We start from the raw sequence: 26,753 nt of genomic DNA, 5'->3' as shown, positions 1-26,753 counted from the left end.
ACTGATACACAGCACTGATATGAGGCACTGATGAGCATCCCTGGTGGCACTGGAAGTGGTAGGCATTGTCAGTGAGCACTGATTGGCAGCTGCCTGGGCACAGATGTGCATTTCCTTGGGGGTCTAGGAAGACCACCAGGTATGGTCCAGTGTGGATGGCATGATGGTGGTCCTGGGCAGGATCTGAGGGGGGCTGCGCTGATAAACCATCAGCACAGACGCCCCTGGCAGGAGAGCCACCAATAGCCGATCACCGGCTCTTCCTATTTACATTGTGATCAGCTGTGATTGGACATGGCTGATCATGTGGTAAAGTGTCTCCGTCAGAGACTTTACCTAGATCAGTGTTGCGGGGTGTCAGACTGACACATCACAACAACGATTGCCACGATGTGCGCCCCCAGGGGCGCGCATCAGCTTAATATCCTGAGGATGTCATATGACGCCCAGTCAGGGTATTAAAACCACTTTGCCGCCGTCATTCTGCTATATGGCGGACGGCAAGTGGTTAAAGTGCATGTAAACCCTCACATATACCCAGTGAAGCGAATAGGTTATACACAGGGATGAAACAATTGCTCCTACATAACTTGTACTTGATTATTTGCAGTCTTTTTTTCTACATCTGTTCAAAGTGCTGAATATAGAATATATATCTTCCCGTGAACACGTCCGTCTAGTGACGAAACGTGTAGAGAGGTACGGCATGCTGACGTCACCGCGTTTACGCAAGACCCAGAAGTGCGGAGCGGTAGTTGAGAGCCGGCCGGCTCGTTTTTGAAAAACGTTTATATTATCTTCATTCATGTGACTGTATCGGTTTTAACTTTTATCATTTAAAATAAATAAGGGTTTTTTTTTTTACGCTATGCGAGCTCTCTCTGCTTTGTTTATATGAATTGTGGCACTTTCGCTTCACCGCCTGGTATCTACATTGAGGACATTCCGGTGTGGTTCCTGTGATGGTTCAGCCAGATCTCTGAGTTATGTGTCTTTTTGATCTCAGGTAATACTGAGATCTCAAGTTCCAGTAAGCGCCCAGTAAGCGATAAGTTCTTCTTATCGGTGGAGGTGCTTCTTTTGGATTGCTTTTTTCACGAAGAGATGTGGGTGTCAGTTTCCCCTTTTTTTCACTTTAAACGAATTAACATCACTTGCTGATTAATATCAACCGTTGGGACTTCAATGGACTAATTTTTCTTGTCTATTTCACTTTACCTTGCATTTACTTGTGTTTTTGTGGATTATGAATTTATAAGTGTGATTATATGAGGGCATACATATTTATTTTGTGTTATTCACTTTTCTGCATTTGCAGGTTCTTGTTAGGTCTGATTAGACGACATAGGTCAGTGATGGCGAACCTTGGCACCCCAGATGTTTTGGAACTACATTTCCCATGATGCTCCACTACACGCAGTGTAGTGGAGCATCATGGGAAATGTAGTTCCAAAACATCTGGAGTGTCAAGGTTCGCCATCACTGACATAGGTGATCACTTTTGTATGATCTATTTATTACATGTTTCATATACTTTTATTCAATTCAAATTATATACTATTTGATACTCACGCTCACTTTAAATTTAAAACTTTATTTGATCACTTACGCTGTTAATTGTATGAAGTTTGTATTTAGAACACTTTTTTGTTTTTGAGCGCAGCTTTTCTTTTTATATTGTTTAGATTATCTGAATATTTAAGCTTGTCTGAGAATTCAGAAAAAAGAGGGCGGAGAGCTGAAGTTACACTCTTCAGAGCTCATTGAGAGCTCTGAGCTGAGAGCCGATTGGAGGGGAGGGAAGGGAAGACACTTAGGGGGTTATTTACGAAAGGCAAATCCACTTTGCACTACAAGTGCACTTGGAAGTGCAGTCGCTCTAAATCTAAGGGGTAGATCTGAAATGAGGGGAAGCTCTGCTGATTTTATCATCCAATCATGTGCAAGCTAAAATGCTGTTTTTTAGTTTCCATGCATATCCTCCTCAGATCTACAGTGACTTTACTTCCAAGTGCATTTGCCTTTCGTAAATAACCCCTTAGTGGTTTTGAGACAATACACACATAAATGTGTGCAGCCTATTACATTAAGGTCTGCACCCCAAAGCTCAATCACAGATGCATGTGTGTGTTTACATATATATGACCCTGGCACATTGATATTCCGGCCGGTGATCGATTTGTGCCCTCCGTTGAAAAGTGCCCATGCATGCGCAGAATGGAACAGCACTCCAGCGGATTTCCCAATCGGCTGGAGTGACATTACCATAGCGCATGCGCACATCGTAGGAGGGTTTTTTCGACAGGAGATACAATTTCTCGGCCACAAGTTAATGCTAAGCAAGGAGCAGTGGGACACCGTAGATGTCAGATTGTGCCTCTCTGTAAACCCATGGCACAACAGCGAGGCACAATATAACGGTGTCCCTCTGCTGTTTGCACATCATTCAATTGTGCCTGAGAAATCTCACATCGAAAAAAGGCTGCTGCGATGTGCACATGCACTATGGTCACGTCACTCCAGCCGATCGGGAAATCATCTGGCATGCTCTTCCGTTCTGCACATGAGCGGGCACTTTGACGATGGGCACATATCAACAGAACACCGGCTTCTCTGACGATAGAGCCAGTAAGACGGAGATCTTTCTCATCTCCCCACCTGCGCACATCGGGGTTGATTTACTAAAGGCGAATAGACTGCGCACTTTGCAAAATGCAGTTGCTCCCGAGCTTCATAAACAAGCAGAAGCACTGCTGACTTCCATCATCCAATCATGTTCAAGCAAAAATTCAGCTTTTTTTTTTCCTTGCTTGTGATTGGGTATTCTTTGCAAAACGAAGAGTTACCTCATTTACTAAGCTCTGGAGTTACTGCATTTTGCAAAGTGCACAGCCTATTTGCCTTTATTAAATCAACCAGATTGATAATGCTAATACGCACAAGGTGATTAGTCTGTGCCCAGGCACATCTGGCATACCATGTGCGGTGCGCACGCCTGTAAGTATACACTATAGAGGGATATGCTTTGTTCATATTTCATGTCTAAGTTTTTCAACTGCTTTAAATCGATTAAGTGAGTTATGGCTATTCAATCGATTTCAGAATTTTGGTTGAATCGCAAGAAATTAAAGTGAAGTGTATATGCCCACTATAAGGCACTACTGTACATACATACACCATACAATCTCCAGTGTTATGAAGTGGAAGAGGCCGTCTGATTTGATACTAAAGCAGTTCAAATATGTGCAAAAAGTCACGTGAAAACATTTATGTGCGAATGGGGGTCTAACGAGCATTTTTTATTTTTTTTGCACTGTAGTAGATTGCTCAAGACAAAAAATAAAATAAAAAATGATCGGTACTATGATTCATTTCATTTTACTTTGATTATTACAATAACATCCACGTGTCCCGGGAATTCTTCCTCCATAGATACAGAATGTCTGATCCCACAAATGGCAGTTGGCAAAAGGATGCAGCAATTCAAAACAGACAGATTTTACCTGGAAGCTCCTCTGCCTTCTCAGAGGAGTTCTCATGATTTCTAGGTATTTGTTAGACAAACATTAGAATATTTGTCTGGATTCATTGGTGTTTATAAATACTCATCTCCCCTCTTGATTTCTGCCACGCTATAAGAAAGTTTAGGAGGAAAAAAAAAAAGCAAAACAAAATAGGTGCAGAACTGTCTTAGGCAGTGATGGCAAACCTTGGCACCCCAGATGTTTTGGAACTACATTTCCCATAATACTTATGCATTCTGCAGTGTAGTGAAGCATCATGGGGAATGTAGTTTCATATTCATATTGGAGCGTATCGGAATCGCAAGTAGAATTGCACCACTCTGGCTGTGATTCATCAGTCGCTGATCACTGCCATTAATAGTATAGCATCATAGCTATTTAAATATACCATTGTTATAACTTTCACACAAGCCAATTAATAACACAGTTATTGTGATTTTTTTTTTTTTTTTTAACCAAACTCATGTAGCTGAAAACCTTTTGCCCTGAATTTATGAAGAAATTTGCTTTTTTTTTTATTGGATATGTGTTATGACAGAAAGTAGAGATATCTTCCCCCCCCCCCCCCCCAAATTTTCTTTTTTTGTTGATATAATAAAAAAGATAAAAAACCCAGCGGTAATCAAATACCATCAAAAGAAAGCTCTATTTATGTAGAGCAGTGTTGAACAGCAAAAAAATGCCCCGGTCATGAAGGGGGGTAAGACCTTCCCAAGATCAAGTGGTTAACTGTGCAGCCTGCCTGCTGGAGCCTTTGCAACAAAACTGTCCCCACCAAGCTCTCCTATGGTGTAGGAATATTTTTATGGATGGGCTATAGCCATTGTGGCCTCCAGTAGTCCAGTGACTTATCTGTAGGATCGAAAGAGGCCAGGGTGTGCATGCATGGTAGGGAGAGGGCTTGATGGGGATGTTTTTTGTTGCAAATGCTGTGTGGTCCCAGGCAATTGCGCAGAGTGAATATCACTGGAACAGAGAGTAAAGTATGTATTTTACCAGATAGGCTGCACCCAGGGGGTTGGGAGGATTAAAAGGACATTTACAGTAAAAGTCTTTAAAGTATAACTAAAGGTAACATTAGTACAACTGTCAGATTTTTTTTTTTTTATTGCGCTTTGTGTCTCCATTGGGGTTGATGTATCCTCTCTGTTTATCCAGTTCACCTCTATCATCAAGAGTGGAAGTAAAGCCCCATACACACTATCAGTTTTTCTGTTGAGTTTTTCCTTCAGGTTTACCAAAACCATGTAGATCAAGGGCCTGCCTGATTGCATACAAATTGAAACTCCTAAGGTTTGACCTCATATTATATGGTTTTGGTAAATCTGAAGGAATAACTCAGCAGAAAAACTGATAGTGTGTATGGGGCTTAAAAGAAAATCCAAAAAGTTTGTCCTCAGAACAGGAATAGAAGGGAAATCTTCCAATAGGGACACTAGTTCTGGTGACAACTATGGATTCCTTCACTTTGCAGGGATTTCTTTTCACTTTTGGTTTTGGCCACAGTACACAGGAAGTAAAGGGAAATAAAACGGGACACAGATGATCAAAAAAGAACATGACTGGGGTTATAACCCTTACTCTATCCAAAGTGAAAAAAATGTTTTGCCTTCAGTTTTACTGCAAAGTTGTGGGTTGTAAAGGTTGCAAAGGCTCAAGGATTTTTACCTTAATGCATTCTTTGCATGAAGAGAAAAAAACACAGTCTGTGTGCAGCAGCCTCCCCAAATACTTGCCCGAGAGCCCCGGCTCGCCCAGGTCTCTTCTGCCATTGGCTCCCGCTACCGTAAATCACAGCCAGTGAGCCAATAAGGAGAGAGTGGGGTCAGGGCCAAGCCAGGTTCCATGCGTGAAAATGTGTAAAGTGGTTATCAAGAAGGACCCATGTGGTTTAACTTTAAAAAACATTTATTGTAAAATTTGACTTGGTTTAGACAAAAGTGTACATTCAAAAAACAATAAATTAATTAGTAAGACACCAAGGCAGGCCTCACATTATGCAATTTTCTTTCCTATTCTGACAGCAGGTTTTCCAGCTGTCAGTATACAATGATCAAGGCTGGTGGATATAGACACTGGCAGGAACAGAATGGAAAAAAAATAAAATAAAAAAATAAATAAAATAAAAAAACAGACTGGCTGTACTGTAGTCTATCAATAGATTTACTTCAGTAAAAGAATAACCAGCCTGCACATAGATGAAATTGAACTGAAATTTGTCTGGTTCCTGCTTAATCGCCAGAATTTTGAACCATCTATGGCCAGCTTTAAACTAATAAAGCTCCAGCCAAATAACAATGGTGAAGAGATAAACAGATCATGGCAAAATATGAGGCAGTTGTTAGCCAACCTTAAAGGTCTAAGGTTACTCCCACGTATAATCAAAAAGCCCCAAATGGGACATGTAGTACACTCAGAGCAACGTGAAGGAGACTAAACAGAGGTATCTGCAGGTCTTCAAGGCCACATGCATTAATCACAAGACCCTATAGCTAAAAACACAGGTGTACACTGAAAAGCGCCTGTGTGAACGAGGCCTTATATACAAGTAACGATCGCTCAAAATCAGTCAGTATTAAAAAGTTGGCAATTTGGACAAAACATTTCACATATGTTATAGGCACTGGGTGTTGTCTACACAGGAAGCTCATTTGTCCTTTACAATATCTCTTGCAATAAGCTCCTTCATAATCTCATTGGTGCCACCATAGATTGGCTGTACTCGAGAATCCACGTAGGCTCTGCAAAAGAAAGAATGCAAGCGGTGCTCCCATTACTGATGAGCAATATTCAAAATAATGACAGACTCTCATAGAAAACTATACATATCAACATTTACATGCAGTAGGTTTAGGCCAAGAACCACAACCCTGATTCTCAGAATGAACCATGAAGTTTGGGGGTCAGTGGGTATAGCCCCAGGGTTTTCTATAGACATTGTAAAAAAATAAAAAAAAATAAATAAAAATAAAACACACACAAGGGGGGGGGGGGGGGGTGCAAATACCTAATGCCTTGGAACCCCAGATGTTTTGGAACTACATTTCCCATGATGCTCAACTACACTGCAGAGTGCACGAGCATCATGGAAAATGTAGTTCCAAAATATCTGGGGTGCCAAGGTTTCGCCATCACTGGCCTAATGCATTACAAGCAGAACTATTTTCTACTCACAAACAGATTATATTAGGCTTATCAGACACACAACTCCAGCAGGTAGGACGGGTGTCCTCATCCAATGCCACACAGTTGAGAGGCTTGCATGTTCCGAGGGACAAGCCCCGTTCCGCAGGACTTGTCTCTTGAAAATTGTAAGCCTCTCAACCATGTGGAATTGGATGAGGACACCCGTCCTACCTGCTGGAGTGGTGTGTCTGATAAGCCTAATGTCATCTGTGAGTAGAATATAGTTTTGCTTTAATACGTGGTTATGGGGGTAATGCACCAGGCGTTTGTGCCCCCTTGTGTTTGTTTTTTACAGTGTATTGAAGATCGCAGCAATACTTAGGCGGAGCAATCTTAAATGCAAACAAAAAATAAAATAAATACAAAACATGTAAAAAAAATAAAAATAAAATAAAATGAATAATAATAATAAATAATAATAATAATAATAATAATAATAATAATAATAATAATAATAATAATATGGGCAGACATGGACTACCCTGCCTTTTTTTTGCCGTCACTTTTCTAGGTTTCTATTAAGGTGGCACTCCAGACAAAGGCTTTGTTACATTTAACTAGAGCAGGGAAGGATTAGAACCTAATCTTCATTACAAGGGGGATGATGGGAATAGTAGGTTACACAAAAAATATACCTTTTTTTATGCACTGCAATAAAATAGATGTTTGTTCTTAAGTTAAATTGTGCTTTAATGTGAGTGAACTGCAGGCTGCAAATACTGAACTGTCCAAATGATACAGGACTGTGTTAACATTTCTCTAAATGTTATAAAAATTAAAGTAGGGAGAAATGTAATCATTTATTTTAGGCATGCCTTTAATAAAATTAGTTTCAGAACGGGAAACTGAAAAATTGTATCTTTACTCTTACTTATTTCCAGCATGCTTATTTCAGGTCAGTAATTCAAACATATTGAAGTCAGACGCAGCCAAGCAACTAGCATTTTCAGGAATCCTGCAATGTCAGCCCCCATTCATATTTTAAAGAGCAGGCAATAGGTAAACTTAATCAGTGAGCATCATACTACAGCTGTACAATAATCAGGTTGACTATTTTTCTTAATCTGAGTTCTCTGAAAGTCCACTGTACTCAGAATCCAGTGAGCACCTCAGAAGGTGTGTAGGAGGATTGTAGTTTGAGGAGCCTGTGATTTGCTACTTCTCCATTTCTTACATTGACAATAATATTCAAACTTCCAAAGAAGGCTTGAATCTAACTGGCAGTTGTGAGACATCATAGTACTTACTTTTTCCATTCTGGGTATGAAAGGCAGCAAAGAGCGCATTCCTCTATTGCTGCATTACCAATATAAATGGGGAAAGCTATGCTCCTAGAGCAGTGGTCATCAACCCTGTCCTCAGGGCCCACTAACAGGCCAGGTTTGCAAGATAACTGAAATACATCACAGGTGATATTTGCTGCTCAGTGATTGCAGTATTCTAGTCTGCATATCCCCAAGGTAATACATAAAACCTGGCCTGTTAGTGGGCCCTGAGGACAGGGTTGATGACCACTGTCCTAGAGTATCAATTTTTCATGCTACGCCTGTTTTCCTTTGCACCAGGGTCACAGGCCTGTTTTTACTTAGCCAACAGTATGGTGGCTTTTTTTTTATTATTCTATTGGTTATTTTGCTAAAGTAAAGAGGATCCATCATTGACTGTCATTTTTCAGATACTTTCCTTTAAAGTGACACTGTCACTTGCTACTAGACTTCAGAGCACAAGAAATTTTACTTCCCAGTAGGTGATCACTACAGAACTTTAGCAGCTATAGCTGCTTCTGTCATGTGCCACTTCTGGATGTGCAGAATAGAATGCCCCTTCATGGTGTGTTCCTTCCACTGATCCCTAACTCACTAGAGGACAAAGCAGCAACATAGGGGTTGGTGGGAAGAAACACAACACATAGCAGGGTACTAAAACTACAGCACACTAGGGAGTTCTGGATTGCAGCAATGGTTGTTTTTTTGATTATATATAATTGTAATTGGGGAGTAGAGTCTAAGCCAGGTTTTTATTCTTGATTAGTGTTATAGGTTTGAGTTACGCTGGCGATGACTCCTCTTGTGTTTTGTAGGTATTTTGCTAGGAGAGCGTATTTTGAGGACCTTTATTTGATCTAAGCAATGGGTGTAGCTCCTGGACATTTATTGACGTAGGCGCCTGTTAAAAAAGGAGAGTCCTCCCCTTCTTCCCTACTTTTACAGTATTATTGCAGCAGCAAGTGACATTTTAACTTTAACGTTCATTTAAAATAAAAAAATAAACATTGTACAATTCTGTTGTGCAGTGAAAAAAACAAAACAACAACTTACTTTGCAATAGGATATTCCCACATGTAGCCCCAGCCTCCATGGAGCTGAACACCTTCATTGGCTATGCTGTTTTGGAGGTCAGATGCCCTGTAACAGAAGATCTTTACCATCAAATACATACAAGTTCAACATGAGAATTTCCAAGATTCACAAAGATGGATCTGCGGCTCATAGTGAAGTGGTGTATTTAAACAGGAACATTGTACAGTTAATCAAGTATTACTGACCATATGCACCCAGATGCTTTTTTTTTTTTTCATTTTGTAATAGTACAAATAACAAAAAAAAAAAAAAAAAAAAAAAAAAAGACAGTAGGCAGCGTAAAAAATAGATAATGCTTTTGCAACAATAAAAAGCATTGTTGCTATAAGAACCATTCGTTCATCCATTTCTTCTTGTAAGGCTCCACCCTCTCTGGACTGGAGTAGAGCCTCCACCATTTGCTTTACTAGCTTTTGCTTTCCCAAGCTCATAAGGCCCATTAGAGCCACAATGTGCTGCTCAGTCTACCTTGCAATGAATGACGATCTCTGGTTTGTACCCAAATTCTTCTTTCCACGAGACAGTGCTGGTCTAAGTATCCACAGATACATGTATTCCTAATCCTGTTCCCCCAGTGATGTCGTCTCTTACAACGAATCGTGCGCCGGGCAGAGGAAGTAGCGAAGAAGTCAGTCGCTGTGGCATTGGACGAGATTGTATACCGAATGCCTGTGTTTATCAGCTTTGTAGGTAGATATCTTTAATAAACTAATGTTATGAATGTACTTTGCACAATGAGGCTCTCTTCCCTCTTTTCTTTATATACTATGCCCCATATGATTTTCTGGGGTTAATATACATGAGCGATATTTTAGCAAGGTGAGTAGGAGAGCGTTTCCAAGTGACTGAATATCTATATTCTCACAAGTGTGTGTGTGTACACACACACACACACACACACACACACACACACACAGTCTCACATGCATGTATTGTGGAGTGCTAGTGCTAGGCAACCCTTAACTGACAGACTGCTGGAATCTGTATTTTCACAACAGCTGAACAGATACAGGTTAACAGAGAACACTTGATGTTACAATAGATGGTCAGTCTGTACGCAATCTTTACGCAAGAACCTGAAAAGTTTTTTGGAGGCCATTGATGAGAAGTCAATAAAAACGCATCATAAAAATGCAAGAATGCAGCCAGGAAAGCATATGTAGTCCAATTGGTCAGTTCACATAGCTCAGTGTTAAAAACCTGCACTTTATGTGCTTGTAAATAGGGAAATTTTATGGCCACTTTTACTTAGCCAGACAATGCTATGAAAAGATCAGGTGGGAATAAGTGCCAAGTTTGCGAAAGAGCTCAAAAGAACAGCACCATGGAGACCGGGATCGTGGTCAACCAGTTTAACCCTTTTAAGTGATTTTGCATTACTCAGCAATGCCAGGAAACCAATTCAGCAAAACATGCCAATCTAAAGTTTTGTTTACCGATGCAACCTACGGTATAGGCCATCCCTCTACATGCTAGAGTACTACAAATGAAATACAGTTGTGCTCATAAGTTTACATATCCTGGCAAAATTTATGATTTCCTGGCCATTTTTCAGAGAATATGAATGATTTTCTCTTACACCCATGGTTAGTGTTTACACTTTTTAAAATCATAATGGCAACAGAAACTACCCAAATGACCCTGATCAAAAGTTTACATTCCCTGGTGATTTTGGCCTGATAACATGCACACAAGTTGACACAAAAGAGGTTTTAATGGCTATTAACCACTTACTTACGGGGCACTTAAACCCCCTTCCTGCCCAGACCAATTTTTAGCTTTCAGCGCTATCACTCTTTGAATGACAATTGTGTGGTCATTCTACAGTGTACCCAAATGACATTTTTATCATTTTTTTCAAACAGATAGAGCTTTCTTTTGGTGGTATTTAATTGATGCTGTTTTTTTTTGCTTTCTCCTTCACTGATGTGCGCTGATCAGGCTGCGCTTATGGGCACTGACAGGTGGCACTGGCAGGTGACACTGATGGGCACTGATTGGCAGCAATAGTAGGTGGCACTGGTGGGTGGCATAGTGGGCACTGGCAGGCACCAAAAATGCAGCTGCGGCTTAATGTGTGAGGGACAGATGTCCCTCTGACATAAGCAGGTGATCAGCTTTTCTTCCCCCTCACGCCGACAGTGTGAGGGAAAAAATAAATAAAGACAGCGAGTGCTTGCTCGGGAGGACGTCCATGGACACCCTCCCGGTAATTAAGGCCCACACTGTAGCTGACTTTGTTTGTCTGTAGTGTGTGTGATTATATATATATATATAATTATATTTTCGCAATGAGTTTCTGGACTCCTGACAGACCCTTGCATCTTTTATCCAGTGCTGCACTAACGTTTCTGGATTCTGAGTCATGGGGAAAGCAAAAGAATTGTCAAAGGATCTGTGGAAAAAGGTAGTTGAACTGTAAAAAAACAAGAAAGGGATATAAAAAGATATACAGGGAATTGAGAATGTCAATCAGCAGTGTTCAAACTTCTTCATCTCCAAGATTCACAATAAGGAGGCACTTGAAGAAAGATAGGCTGCATGGCCAAGTCGCCAGAAGAAAGCAATAACTACCCAAATGCCACAAAGTATCCCGCTTACAATACGCCAAACAGCACAGAGACAAGACTCAAACCTTCTGGCACAAAGTCATTTTGAGTGATTTTTGGGCACAACTATAAATGCTACATTTGGAGAGGAGTCAACAAGGCCTATGATGAATGGTACACCATTCCTACTGTGAAACACTGAGGTGGATTGCTGATGTTTTGGGGGATGTGTGAGCTACAAAAAAAAAAAAGGTACAGGAAACTTGGTCAAAATTGATGGCAAGATGAATGCAGTATGTTATCAAAAAATACTGGAGGAACATTTGCATTCATCAGCCAGGAAGCTGCGCATGGGACGTACTTGGACATTCCAACATGACAAGGATCCAAAATACAAGACCAAGTCATTGGCTACAGCAGAATAAAGTGAAGGTTCTGGAGTGGCCATCTCAGTCTCCTGACCTCAATATCATTGAGCCACTCTGGGGAGGATCCCAAAAACGTGCAGTTCATGCAAGACAGCCCAAGAATTTTTGGCAAGAGGAATGGTCAGCTTTACCTTCTGAGGAGATAAGGAGCCTCATCCACGAATACCACAAAATACTTCAAGCTGTCATTGATGTTAAAGGGGGCAATCCAGGGTATTAAGAACTGGGGTATGTACATTTTTGATCAGGGTCATTTGGGTAGTTTGTTGCAATTATGATTTTAAAAGTAAACACGGTTGATTAATAAATGGCTTCAGTCAAACACTAACCATGAGTGAAAGAAAAGTTTGTGTTATTCATATTCTCTGAAAAACAGCTAAGAAATTATAAATTCTGCCAGGGTATGTAAACTTATGAGCACAACTGTACAATTGTTAGAGATGGAACACAGGGCAATATATTTGTTCTCGTTATACAGCAAGGTTGTTTTCACATGCATACCAGTATTTTGCCATGGAAGCAGTGGCAGAGTCCAGGCGTTTTTCCGCATGAAGCTGGAGACAGCTGTCTATGAAGGTGCGACCCACACAGATCTGCGTTTTCATCTCTGCCAGCTTGTGCTGCACGGTCTTAAGAGACAAGATATGGAAAGTATTCAGTGAACAAATTAATTTCCTTGCTATTGTAAAATCATAAAATATTGAAATGGTTTAATTTTAGAAAAGTTGGAAGCACAATAATAATGCTGTGTAACTAATTCACAGATTATTTACGCTATGCCTACAGTCACACCATATGTGATTGCTAAATATGCTTTACCGAGTGTGCATTTTAGGCGTGCTTTGAAGGACCACCTACAAATGACAGGAAAGTTAGAGGCAATAGCCCAGAAGTGCTGTGTTATTTTTTTTTTATAAAGTTTTTTTTAAACTAGCCAGATGTAGACAGCAAAGAAACAAATACTCAGGGAGTGGATGGTAATACATCTTTGTTAAAATACAGTATAGGACTGGCTAAATGCTCAGCTTAAGGCAGGGAAATCAAAGATTGCATTGATTGTTAACATAAATGTCCTCTTATTTATTTTATTACCACAAACAACTCTTTACACCATGTGCTATATCATGTCCTATCTGTTCATAATTTTACATATAATTAGGTACACCAGTCATCTATTGCGAGTTAAAGTGTATGCATAGTCAAAACTTTTGGAAAGACTAAGCCCTTGTACACACGGTCGGAGATTCCGACGGAATGTGTCCGATCGGACAGTTTTGTCGGATTTTCCGACTGTGTGTGGTCTACATCGGACTGTTTCCGTCGGAGTATCCGACGGACCAAGTTTTCCAACTTGTTGGTAAAACTTTCCGACAAAATGCTCCGATCGGACATACTCCGATCATGTGTAGAGAATTCCAATCGGACAAAGTGCCACGCATGCTCAGATCAAAAATTCCTACACCAAAGCTATTGGCTACTAGCGTGAACGTAGTCCCGTCGTAACGAAATAACGGCATCACGTCGGATTTTCTGACAACTTTGTCAGACCGTGTGTATGCAACAGTTTCGGACAAAATCCGTCGGATTTGGTTGTCGGAATCTCCGACCGTGTGTACAAGGGCTAAGGATTAAAACCCCAGCCAGTTTATTTTTTGTTGTCTGTGTACAATTATGGAGATGTATTTTCACTTCCTGACCCAGATAAGCAACAGGAAGTTAGAGGTCATCTCCCAAAGTGAAGAACATTTAGATAGTTGTCCCCAGAAATGTTGTCAACATTAAAAATGTTCCCCTTGCCTTTTGTTCTGGGGACAATTGTCAATTTTAGTTCTCCCTTACTTTGTTTCCGATAATGATCACTAGTACAGAGGGAATAATCTCCCCAATGGGGTCACATAAAATTGAGGGTCTCAATTTTACACGTTAATCTTTCAAAGAAAACAAACAAAATGCATTTTTTCCTTTCAATGATCCTACTGGATGCCAGTCCATTGACTGATGTAAATAAAATATTAAAGGTTACCACCATCATTCCAATGTGGATACAGGAAGTGGGGACACCTTCATATTATAGAGAATGGTTCAAGTAATTTGCAGGTGGTAAGGACCAATATATCAAATGTTCTTAAAGTGGACATACTGTAGCCTATTTTCCTTCTTTAATTACAATTTTTATCATAGATGTGGGCAAAATAAATACCTGCAAGTGTGCCACAGTCTTTCCAAATGCCTTCCTTTGCTTGACATAGTTCCGGGTTTCCTCAAACATGAACTCACAGCTAGCAATGGCCATATCTGAAATCAATAATCGCTCCTACAATTTATAGACAAGTCATCAGTGTTAATAGAAGGATTTGTATCTTAAAATTCAAATTCATATATAGCATAACCATACAGTAGTTACTGACAGACACGACTGTTGTTGTCATTCGAAATGACTGGTATCAACGCGAGTCTAAAGGGTGAAGGCGTTTTACCATTATGCATTGTAAAAATAGGATTTTCTCGTCATATTTACCTGTAAAATCCTTTTCTTTGAGTACATTATGGGACACAAGAGTCAGGCTAATATTCATTACCTACTGGGTTATACACCATCTCCAGGTGAATGGACACTGGTAGACCAAAGGTCTTTAGACAGGAAGTGATCCCCTATATAACCCCTCCCACACAGGAAGCATTTCAGTTTTGTAGCACGCGCTGAATCCTCAAAAAAGAGGGGAGGGATCTCTGTGTCCCATGATGTACTCAAAGAAAAGCATTTTACAGGTAAAATATGACGAAAACATGTTCTTTTTCATATATCATGGGACACAGAGTCGGGCTAATATTCATTACCTACTGGGATGTCCCAGAGCAATAGTCTTGAGGGGAGGGAGATACCCTGCCAAAGCAATAGCCATCAGAACTTATACGGCAGCCCGCAGTACTCTGCAGCCAAAACTGAACCCTCGGCTGCTTGAACATCCACTTGATAACATTTTGTGAACGTATGCACTGAAAACCAGGTAGCAGCCTTACAAATCTGAGCCACTGATGGCGAAAAGCCCAGGAGGTTCCTACACCCCTGGTAGAATGAGCTCTCACCCTAAAGGGAGGAGCTTTACGTTTCAGAACATAGGCTTGAATGACCAACTGACGGACCCAATTGGCAATGGAAGCTGCCTGCCCTTTCTTGGGTCCTTTTGGTAAAACAAAAAAGGAGTCCGGTCCTCAGATCTAGATAACTAAACCTTGACTCCCCGGACAACGTCCAAAGACCGCCCCCCCCCCCCCCCCCCCGAAAAAGGAGAAAAAAAAAAAAAAAAAAAAAGGAAGGCAAAATAACGTTCCGATTTAAATGAAAGGCCGACACCACTTTTGGCAAAAACTACAGAACAGGTCATAACAAGACCCTATCGTGGTGAAGGATCAAGTATGGTTCCCTGCACGAAAGGGCCGCCAACTCTGACACCCTTCTAGCCGAGGTTATGGCCATCAGGAAGGCTAGCTTGCGTGACAGCAAGTCTAATGGTATTTCCTTGATAGGTTCAAATGGTTGTTTCTGTAACACAGACAACACCAAGTTCAAGTCCCAAGGACACATAGGTGACCTGATGGGGGAAGCAAGCGAGTAATCCTGTGCATAAAAAGGTTCAGATCAGTGAATGGGAGGCTAAAGGTCTTTGGAAGAATACTGATAGGGCCGAAACTTGACCTCTGATTATACTCAAAGCCAATTTGATTTCCACAGCTGACTGTAAAAAAGAGAGAATTCTCCCAATCACGTATTTCCGAAGATACCATTTTCTGGCCTCACACCGAGCAAGTAAAGTCTTCCAGACCTTATGATAAATTTTCCTATTGACAGCTTTTCTAGCATTCACTAGGGTAGACACTACTGGTCCTGAGATTCCACAGTCCTTCAGCACCCTGGCTTCAATAGCCATGATGTTAAATTTAGAGACTGTAAATTGGAGTGGAATATGGGACCTTGAGACAGTAGATAAGGGCGAAGTGGAAGCGCCCACAATCTCTGGGAACCAGGGCCTTCTGGGCCAGGCTGGTGCCACCAGAATGACTGGAACCCCCTCTTTTGGAATCCTGTGCAACAAATGTGGAAGGAGAGGGATCAGAGGGAAAGCATAAACCAGGGGAGTACTGTCTCCATGGAATTATCAGAGCATCTTGCCTGAGGATCCCTTGTTCGGGACACAGATTGCTGTAGCTTGTTGCTGAATCTGGATGCCAATAGGTCGACCTCTGGCCATCCCCAACACTGGCGAATTTCCTGCAATGCCCCTGGGTGTAGGGACCATTCTCCCCGGCAGATCTCCTAGCGGCTGAGAATCTGCCTTACAGTTCTCTACTCCCGGGATATGGACTGCCGATATAACCGTATCTAGGATTAGACCTAAATACTTTAGCCTTAGAGCTGGTTTCAAGGCTGACCTTTTGGTATTTATGATCCAGCCTAAGCTTTTCAAATACTGCACTGTGCATATCATGCTTCTAGAGCCTATAATCAGTGATCTCCGAGTAGAAGGTTGTCCAGATACCGAGCACTAGGATCCCTTGGGCCCTTAAATGACCCAGTACTAGTGCTAGGACCTTTGTGAACACCTGGTGAGCTGTAGCCAGCCCGAAGCATAAAGCCACAAACTGAAAATGACATTCCTCTACTGCATGATGTAGTGCCTGAAGCAATAAGTTCTTTTGGCGGATCCAAGGGAACGCTTGGTCTTAAAAACTTCTGGAGGGGAAACCCTCTGGCTTGTAACCACGAGATATAATTGAGGTGACCCACTTGTCCTAAATTATTGTTCTCCAAATGTTCCCAAAGCGCAGAAGCTTTCCTCCCACTCGATGAAGTGGGGGGGGGGGGGTCCCTTTAAAAGGGGGGCTTGGTGCTGGGTTAAGCAGAATCTTGGACCCAGGGCCTTGTCTGGCCCCGGGGCTTGCCCCTGGCCCTAGCACCCTGTTGGCGGCGGAACCACCTTGATGCTGAAACATTGGAGGAAGCAGTCCCAGAGGTTTCAAATGAGGGATGTCTGATGCTTTTCTTCACAGGAAGTAGAGAACTCTTCCCTGCGGAGATCTTTTGGATATATCTGTCCAAATGATTACCAAATAAATGTTCCCCATGAAAAGGGAAACCTGCCAATAACTTTTTACAAGGAAGATCGGCTGACCAGTTCTTAAAGAGGAAGTAAACCCTGATGAGTTTACTTCCTCTTTCATTCCCTGCAAAGGCAAAGCATAATGGACTACTATGCATCGCATACCGTAGTAGCCAATTATGTGTCACTTACCTGACACAGGAGCCAGCGAAGTCACCACTGTCCCCTGTAGTCTGCCGCATCCATCTTCTCGGTGGGTCTCGCAGCTCCGCCGCTGTCATTCGGCGAAGCCGCAATGACGTCACTCCCGCGCAATGCGCACGGGAGCCGAGACGCGCGGCATCTTCGTTATCGAGGATGCCACACTCAGTGTGCCTGCATGCGCCGTAGACAGCGGCGCCCGTCTTCGGGCAAATCTCTCCTAAACCGTATAGGTTTGGGAGATATTTCTTGGACCTACAGGTAAGCCTTAATCTAGGCTTACCTGTAGGTCAAAATGGTTTGTAAGGGTTTACAACCACTTTAAGCCATAAGAGTCTGCGCATATGTACAGACGAGAGATCCAAAACGAGAAACCTGCTGTATTGAATTCTTTAAAAAAAATTATTTATCATGCACATACACTGGCCATTCTTTGTTAGATGAACCTGCACTAACAGTAATGGTCCCATGCAGCCAGCTTCTGGGATACCTCCTCCCCTACCGCCTCCATTCCTTTAAGGGACTGAAATTCTATCTGGATATGGACTGCTTGCAATTTGGACAGGAATCACACCACACTGCAGTGTGATTTGAGCCCATTTATCTTGTATGGGCTTAAATCGCACGGCAAGGGTATTGGTTTAGGTATCGGAGCATCTGCACAAGTACAAATGCTCAGTATCCGCACAGATAACACCGGTATTGGTGCAACTCTACTATTGACCACCAATGCCAGGGCTCCCCCCCAGCAAACAGCACCAGGACAGATTTTACTCCGACTTACCACCAGCACATTTTTAATTCCTCTGACTAACGGTGCCATGACATTTTGATCTTCCTCCGACCACTAGTGCCAGTGCATATTTTACTTCCACCGGCACTAGGGCATGATTTACTCCCACTGACACCAAAGCATTTTTTAATTCCAAATATCTTTTTTATTCCAACCATGCCCTCTGACAGGCAGTGGCCTGGCCCTTTATTTAAAAATCTTTGCGACCCCCTGCTATAAAGAGTCACTTGTAGGTGCACAATTTATTTAACAGTAGCCTCACTCTCTGCAATACTGTTGTATTCGGTTTGTAGATCTATTCAGAGATAGCCATGTTCAACAATTCTACATTTTAAGCCCTTTAGAACTCAACGGAAATATTGTTTGCCACTGCTATGCTTAATTGCATTGCACAAAGCCACCCCTTATCGCCTCTTCTGGGGTCCCCCCACCGGTGAACATGGTTCATCTACTTTTGTGTCTGTCCTCATAGCAAGCCACACAGCATGGCTCGGAGCCAATCCCACTGTTCCCAGCAAAGTTCACGAGACCAGGAAGAGAAAACCTGCAGGTGGGCACAGCTTTGGACGGATACAGGAGTCAAGTAGGTGTTGGGGAGGAGGAGAACACACCGTAGATGTTTTTTTACCTTAATACAGAGAATGCGTTAAAGGTAAAAAACCTTTAGACTTTATAATCACGTATCGTATAGACATACCTGAGGAAGCTCTGCCATTAGGTAGTAGAAACCTTTATTTTCTTCTCCCAATAAGGCATCAGCGGGAAGCCGGACATCTTCAAAGAACAATTCTGCTGTGTCCTGAAAATAAAGGTAAATTTAAAATAGAATAAACAGTTTTCTGTATAAAAGACAACTTGAAGTGGATGTAAACCCTCACATATACCCAGTGAAGTGAACAGCCTCATTTCCAGTTCTAGGCCACATGACTATGTTCATGACTAAGAACATCCGAAACGCGTAGGCTGTTTGACAGCTTTGTACGTGTATTTATAGTAAATAAATACTATTTTGGATGGCATCCTGAGTGCCGAACATCCCTTTCCTTATTCTAATATCTATATTCATACCTACATTGTATTTGGATGGACCACAGTTGTCACCCAGTCTTTTCTCCTGGTTCAGATTATAAACTGCACACTGTGGTTCCTCTTGCCAGCCCCTCTATCACTATTTTGTGTTGTAGCACCCAAAAAGGGGGCAGGGGAGACTACATGTAATTTTTTTTTTTTTTTTTTTAAAGGAACCCACAAAAAGGTGTACATTAACCCATACAGAAATCACCTCTCTCAACAAAATAGTATTGATAAAATGCAGACTAAGTTAAAAGTTATAGCCAGAAGCCTCAGACCTATTAAGATGCCCAAGTAGGTGGTGTGAGGAAAGGCTTATTCTTATATATTGTACAGAGCCAGAAAGATCAAATTGGTTATGTTTTCTCTCTCATCATAGCTCATATGCATTGCCTTTCCTCTTCTATGGAGGCCTGAAATGAAAAATATGGCTGCTTATTTGCTCTACGTATGTGTCCTGCGTGTCGCTCAATTCTTTTGTATATGATGAGGAAATAAAAACTGTGATGACAGTTATGACATCTCAAAGAAATTAATTTTACCTGTGCCTTCAAGCCAATTTTTTCTAGTTTCCGTCCTTTAACAAAACCTTTAGTGCCATTGTCTACGAGGAAGAGACTGATGCCATGAGCAGGGGTACGAGCCTCGCGGTTCGTGACAGCAACAACAATTACTACATCACTCATCCATCCATTTGTAATAAATACCTGTGCAGACAAGACAGTTTGAAAAAAAAATAAAAAATAAAAATAAAAAATAAAAGTTTGTGAAAAAATAAAAATAAAATATTAGATAAAAAAATATTATATTATATTATAATAAAAACGATATCTCCACCAAAATCATGGGTACATTTTTAACACAATTATCACAACTTGATGCTGCTCTATTAAAAACACATACTGTAGGTTGTTAAAGCAGCGTTCCACCAACATTTTTTTATTTTTTTTTTAAAGCCAAAACTTTGGATCCCAACATACTTTAATGTCACTCACGTTTTAAAGAAAATTTGCTGCTCTAATACACATATTTGATCAAAAAATACCTTATATTCTGCTGTGTATGAGGTTCCCATATTGCTCGTGGCCATGTGAAGCCCACAAGCATTTATTTCCGGGATACGGTGCAGCTGAATGTCCAGCATGCACCACCTGTTCTCGCGCATTTGCAGTGTGAGGTGCTCGCAGTGTGAGGTGCTCACAGCGCAGGAAACTTATCACGTTGCTATCACAACCGGCATCGTTGGAAGTGCACACCGCATTGTGATGGCAACCATCAACACATGACTGGCGTCATTGCATCATTTGGATTATCACGATAATGAGCGGTGGCCATCCACACCGACTCCTGGGAATTATGACACATAGCTCCCAGGAGACAGTGCACCGCCGGATATGACGGACATATCTGCGGGTGGCAGAGATGGGAAGCGAGATTGTAAACTGTACTATCCAGGCAAGCTGTCAGAAAAAATTAAAATAATACATTTCCATTGCACAATTTATATGCTGTTAGAATGCTTTGGATGATAAGTTGTAAAAGTGGGTGGAACTCTGCTTTAAGTAACCACACTTGAACTGAATTTTTTTATTATATATATATATAAAAAATTTTTTTTTTTTTTTCTCTCTCATCATAAGAAAGCAACAGCACCACCTACTGTACATGATCAGCACAAGCACAGGGCTAGAAGATGCAGGGTTTACAATGACAGTTCTTACAATGTGATTTAACTCACAGCATAAACCAAGAACATTACAATAAATATATGCTTCAATTTGCTTTCAAGCTTTAACCACCATAAAACTGGAAGAAAAAAAAGTAAAGTAAAGTATAGAAACAACTCATCTACTGAATCCTCTCTACTGACTGGGGAGTCAAGTTGGGTCACAATAAGTAATTTTCCAGCTAGATGTAGAAGCAGAAACATAATAGATCACAAATGCCGATATCCATGTCTACACTACAGCAACTTCCACCTTCGTCAGCAAATGTCAAGTTGGTTATGTACTTCCTACATAGTCCAAACTATTCAGCTTCAAGATGGACACGAGGGCCCAAGATGGCAACTCAGGGAGAGGTTACTGACACTTTGACGGAGGAATCAGAAGTTAGAGCAGGTTCCCTGTAGAGCCCAGATCCAGCCAAAATGTCTGTTTTCTTGTGGACAGAGTAGAAAAGGATAAAACCTGTCCTAGGAGGCAGCAGAACCGCTGCAGTGGGAATACAGACTGCAACAAATAATTCATATAGGTCTTTAAGTCTGAAAATGTTGGCAGGATCAGATTTAATAGGCTGGGTTCACACATGTCTGGCTGCAGTCCTAAGTCCAGTACAGTTTTGCTCACTGGTTTAGGTGCGATTCAGGTGCAAAAATTTTTACTTGAATTTGCACCTAAACCGCACCCAAAAATCGCACGGGATCCTTTTTAAAAATGGACCGTGGCCATCCCAGACGTGTGAACCGGCTCCATTGATAGCCAGTCTGATTCACATGTTATGCCCCGTGATTGGTACTGCAGTCTCCTGGGACATGTGGAAGTCAGAAGGGGCACCTGTGAAAATCAGGTACCCACTCCCCCTGCCCAAAAAAAAAATCCCAAATATTGGATACGGGGTGGTGTATGTATGTATGTATGTATATATATATGTATATATATATAATGTTTGGGGGTTCCAAGTAATTTTCTAGCAAAAAATATTGATTTTTAACTTAAGAAAGAAGTGTCAGAAACAGATTTAGACTTTAAGTGGTTAAACTTCCTGCATTTACACATGGTTGAAAGCTTGGCAGACTGCCCAGATTATTTGTTTACACAAGAAGTTCTTTCCCTTTGATCTAAGAAGTTAGTTAGTTACAATGTTTCAAGTTCTACACTTGGCAGATTGCCACATGCTTTATTTTGACAGCTGAGTGAACAGATAATTTCTCCACTTGTTTATATGAAATAATTGCCTACTCTCAGCGGGAGAGATCTTCAGAGGGGGTGAATGGAGATTGCGGTTTTTTAACAATTAATCGTGCAGCTCTAGTGTGTATCCAGCTTTAGGATCGGTTCACACTTGCGTGGCTTGGGATTTGACTTGTGAGGCCGGGTTCACACTCCCATGGCAAAACAAACAAATGCTCATATAGAACGTTTTTGTACACAGTTTAGGAGAGTTTCGTTTTTTTTTCTGCCAGAAAGCTTTAATCAAAACACAAGCCAGAAGGTTCTTTTTTCCTGCCTGTTAACCACTTAAGGACCGCCGTATTGCCAATGTACATCATTGCAATGGCATGTACAGGCACAAGCACGTACATGTACGTGCTTGGCTTCTCCCGCTGGATGCGGCAGTCCGGTTCGCTTCAGGAGCGATCCGGGATGAGGGGATGGCTATCCCCTCTCGATCGCTCCTGGCGAATGAGAAGCTTCCTCCCCTGTGTAAATGTAAACACAGGAAGGAGGAAGTGATGTCACACTCCTCGTGTCGGTCTTATTGACCGGACAGCGCGGAGTGAAGACATCCAAGTAAGTGCACCAACAGTCCACTGACACATAGGTACACATAGGCACACTTTTCCCCCCAGTCACCCCCCGATCGGCCCCCGCCCCCCCCCAGTCACAGTGTCACTAATTGCAGTGGTCATTTATTTACTGATCACTGCATTTAGTGTTAGTTGTGACTGTAAAAAGTGTCAGGGCAGCTAGTGCTAGTCCGACGAAAGCTTGCGCGATGACGTACAGCACGTACGAGGGGACTAGAAATAGGAAGTCCAAGACACAGCAAAGCACCCTTTGGGCTCCTTCTGCTGACTTTGCGTTGGTGGAAGTTTGGGTAGAGACGATTCGCGCTTTTCAGACTTCAGCTTAATTCGTCCGTTATTTTTTTTTATTATTTATTCTCGAATTGGAATATTAATCATAAGATGAGGATGAATAAAGACATTTGTGATAACTCTGTGTGAATATAAGCAGCAAAGCAACTTCACTTTTCTCGCATTATGAAGAAGAAAAGAATGTGCTATATTAAAAGATCACAAAATTAGCAGCATGACGAATATGCTAGCTTCAATACGAACACTAGTTTTACAAGACAGAACGCTTCCGCCCTGTAAATCCTTTCTGGGCATGCGCCATTCTTAGTCCCTCGGACTAGCATACTGACGAACGTATTGTCCGCTGAAACCAAAGTACGACGGGAAGATTGGTGTGCAAACCGACCTTCTTAGTACTCCGGACTTCATGCTGAAAAAGTCAGCTGAAGCCCACACACGATCGGATTGTCCGTTGAAATGCGTTTCAACGGACTAAGTACATCATACAATTCGATCGTGTGTACGCGGCATAAGCAATCGTTTTTCTGATCGCTGCATTAGTGTCACTGGTCCCGCTAGGAAGCTAGTTTTTTTTTTTAGGTTCAACGCCAGGTTTTTATAGCGTTAGGTACCCCGATATATAACCTAATAAGGGTTTTAACCCATTGATTGCCCCCTAGAGTTAACCCTTTCACCAGCGATCGCTGTATAAGTGTCACTGGTGACGCTGGTTAACCAGTTAGTTATTTCGTTATTTAGGTTCCCCGTTAGGTTTTTATATAGCGTCAGGTACCCCCATATAAATACCCAATAAAGGTTTTAACCCCCTGATTGCCCTTAGTTAACCCTTTCACCAGTGATCACCGTATAAGTGTTACGGGTGACGCTGGTTAGGTAGTTCGCTTTTTATAGCATCAGGGCACCAGCCATTTATTACCTAATAAAGGTTTAACCCCCTGATCACCCGGGGGGTGATATCAATTCGGTTTTAGGGTCAGAAAGGGTCTGCGTCGCCCCAGGCAGTGCTAGGTTAGTGCCAGTACCGCTAACACCCACGCGCAAAGCATACACCTCCCTTAGTGGTATAGAATCTGAACAGATCAGTATCTGATCTGATCTATACTAGCGTGCCCAGCAATTTAGGGTTCTAAAAAAAACGCATTGTTAGCAGGATCAATCCAGATACCTGCTAGCACCTGCGTTTTGCCCCTCCGCCCAGCCCAGCCCACCCAAGTGCAGTATCGATCAATCACTGTCACTTACAAAACACAACACACATAACTGCAGCGATCGCAGAGTCAGGCTTGATCCCTGCGATCGCTAACAGTTTTTTTTGTAGCGTTTTAATACAGTCGCTGACAGGCTAGGTGCTTTTTTACCTGTGAGTCTCACTAGTGTACCCCTAAATTTAGAGCCCAAAATGGCAAAGCGAAGGTACACTAGTGAAGAGGCCTACACGTTTCTGAGCATGACAGATAGTGAAGAGGAAGACACTGATCTGTCAGATTCAGGCTCAGAATACAAACCTGTAGAGGACAGCGCCTCCATGACAGATAGCTCTGACGACGAAGATGAGGTCCCTGCTAACGTCGGGCGTACCCGACCCTGATCTTCTGATGTTGTTGAGGTGCAGGAACCGCAAGTCCCTCGTATGGAGTATAGAGCCAGTACTAGCGCCGCTCATCCTTTTGGTGAACTAGCAAGCACCAGCGGCCTAGTACACCCTGGACGTACATCCAGCACTGCAGTATCACGTGGTGACGTGGCGAGTCCCATAAGTGCAGTTCAAGCTGGCGAGGTGGCAAGCACAAGTAGTGTCCCGCTGCCACCAAGAAGAAGACGAAGGCAGGCCCGTCGTTCCCATAGTTCCCTTCCTGCAGAATTCGCCAATCCTGATTGGGTGTCCACCACTTCTGCAGCACCAGTACTTCCCCTATTCACTGCCCAACCTGGTATTCAGGTGGATACAGATGATTTTTACGCCACTTTTTTATTCTCTGTATTTCACGGAAGATCTCTATAGATCTATTGTGGACCAAACCAATTTATATGCTGGTCAACACATCGCCGCTAATCCCCAGTTGCCTTCCCTTGCCAGAGATTGGAAACCAGTTACGGTTTCTGAATTTAAGACCTTTCTGGGCCTTTCCCTCAACATGGGCACACATAAATTCATGACGTTGCGGGCTTATTGGTCCACGCATCCGACTGACCACATGCCCGTGTTCTCTAACTTCATGTCCAGGAAACGATACGAGCAGATCTTGCGGTTCATGCACTTCAGTGACAATGAACTTTGTCGTCATCGTGGAGACCCTGAATACGGTTCATACCACAGTTCGGCTCTACAAAATTCGGCCCCTCATAAACCACTTCAACCAACGTTTTGCAGACTTGTTTACTCCCCAAAAAGTTGTCTGCGTTGATGAGTCCCTGATTAAGTTTCATGGTCGCTTGTCATTCAAGCAGTACATTCACAACAGATACGGGGTCAAGCTCTATAAGTGCTGTGACAGGGCCACAGGCTATGCATGGAGCTTTATAGTTTATGAGGGTAAAGATAGTTACGTAGAGCCGGAGAACTGCCCTGACTACATAGGAAGCGCTGGCAAGATAGTGTGGAACTTGGTGTCACCCTTATTCGGAAAGGGGTACCACTTGTACGTGGACAATTATTACACCAGCGTGCCACGGTTTAGTCACTTGTTTGATAATCAGATTGGAGCATGTGGCACCGTGCGACCTAATCGCCGGGGCTTTCCCCAGCGGCTTGTAGATTCCCGTCTTAGGCTGGGGGAGAGAGCCTGCTATCGGTGTAATAATTTGCTCGCTATGAAGTGGAGGGATAAGAATGTTTTCTCTTTCTTACTTCCCTTCATGCAGACACGACGGTCCAAATTCCTACGGTGACTGGTATTGTGGAGAAACCCCTCTGTGTCCACGAATATAACAAAAATATGGGAGGGGTGGACCTTAATGACCAGTTGTTGGCGCCGTATCTAGTTTCCCGTAAGGCCAGACGCTGGTACAAAAAAGTGTCTGCTTACTTATTTCAATTGGCTTTGCTGAATGCTTTTGTGCTATACAAAACTTCAGGCGGGACTTTAACCTTTCTTTTCTTCCAAAGAGAGGTTGTCACAGAGCTTTTGTATCCAGACGGTTCTGCACCTCACCATTCCCAACCAAATGTAGTAAGCCGGCTGCATGAGAGGCATTATTCTCATGCCACCCCGAGTACCCCTACCCAACGAGCCCCCCAAAAAAGATGTTGTGTCTGTACCAAGCGCGGATATAGGCGTGACACCCGTTGTTATTGTCCACGCTGTCCTGGCAATCCTGGTCTTTGCCTTGGTGAGTGTTTTGAACGCTACCACACACTAGTGAAGTATTAGCGTAGGGTACAGTGTTTCACAGGCTAGGCACACTAACACAGAGTCTCCCAAGATGCATTTTGAGAGACCCGAAATGTTACCGTTGTTACAGTTTACAGTTAAAAAAAAAAAGTGTATAAAAAAAAACAAAAAAAACAAAAAGTTAAATAAAAAACAAAAAAAATATAAAATATAAAAACCAAAAATAGTTGTTTTATTGTTCTCTCTCTCCTCTCTAATTTTTTATACTTTACTGTTTACTGTGTTTTATTGTTTTCAGGTATGCCATTCAGCTGCAGCGTGGATTTATTTAGCTTGACAGCAACAGCGTTTGCTCCCACGATACATAAAGCCGTGACTCCAGTGCTGTAG

General features: G+C 42.1%; 1 protein-coding gene across 1 annotated transcript in view; it reads right to left on the bottom strand.

Annotated features, from left to right (window-relative positions):
• Window positions 1–5,414: 5,414 nt before the first annotated feature.
• The window catches only part of ACADL (acyl-CoA dehydrogenase long chain), a 58,732-nt gene continuing 37,393 nt past the window's right edge, over window positions 5,415–26,753 (bottom strand). Inside the window, exons 6-11 of the mRNA XM_077448358.1 lie at window positions 19,754–19,918; window positions 18,838–18,939; window positions 14,248–14,361; window positions 12,549–12,676; window positions 9,029–9,115; window positions 5,415–6,265 (exon numbers count right to left, since the gene is read on the bottom strand). Coding sequence (XP_077304484.1) covers window positions 6,172–6,265; window positions 9,029–9,115; window positions 12,549–12,676; window positions 14,248–14,361; window positions 18,838–18,939; window positions 19,754–19,918 — 690 coding nt within the window. The 3' untranslated portion in view covers window positions 5,415–6,171. The remainder of the gene's footprint in view (window positions 6,266–9,028; window positions 9,116–12,548; window positions 12,677–14,247; window positions 14,362–18,837; window positions 18,940–19,753; window positions 19,919–26,753) is intronic.

Source organism: Lithobates pipiens, unplaced genomic scaffold (genome assembly GCF_037356315.1).
Source record: "Lithobates pipiens isolate NorthernLeopardFrog02 unplaced genomic scaffold, aLitPip1_a1.2 Scaffold_22, whole genome shotgun sequence".
NCBI lineage: Eukaryota > Metazoa > Chordata > Amphibia > Anura > Ranidae > Lithobates > Lithobates pipiens.
This window is presented reverse-complemented; position numbering and strand designations above follow the sequence as displayed.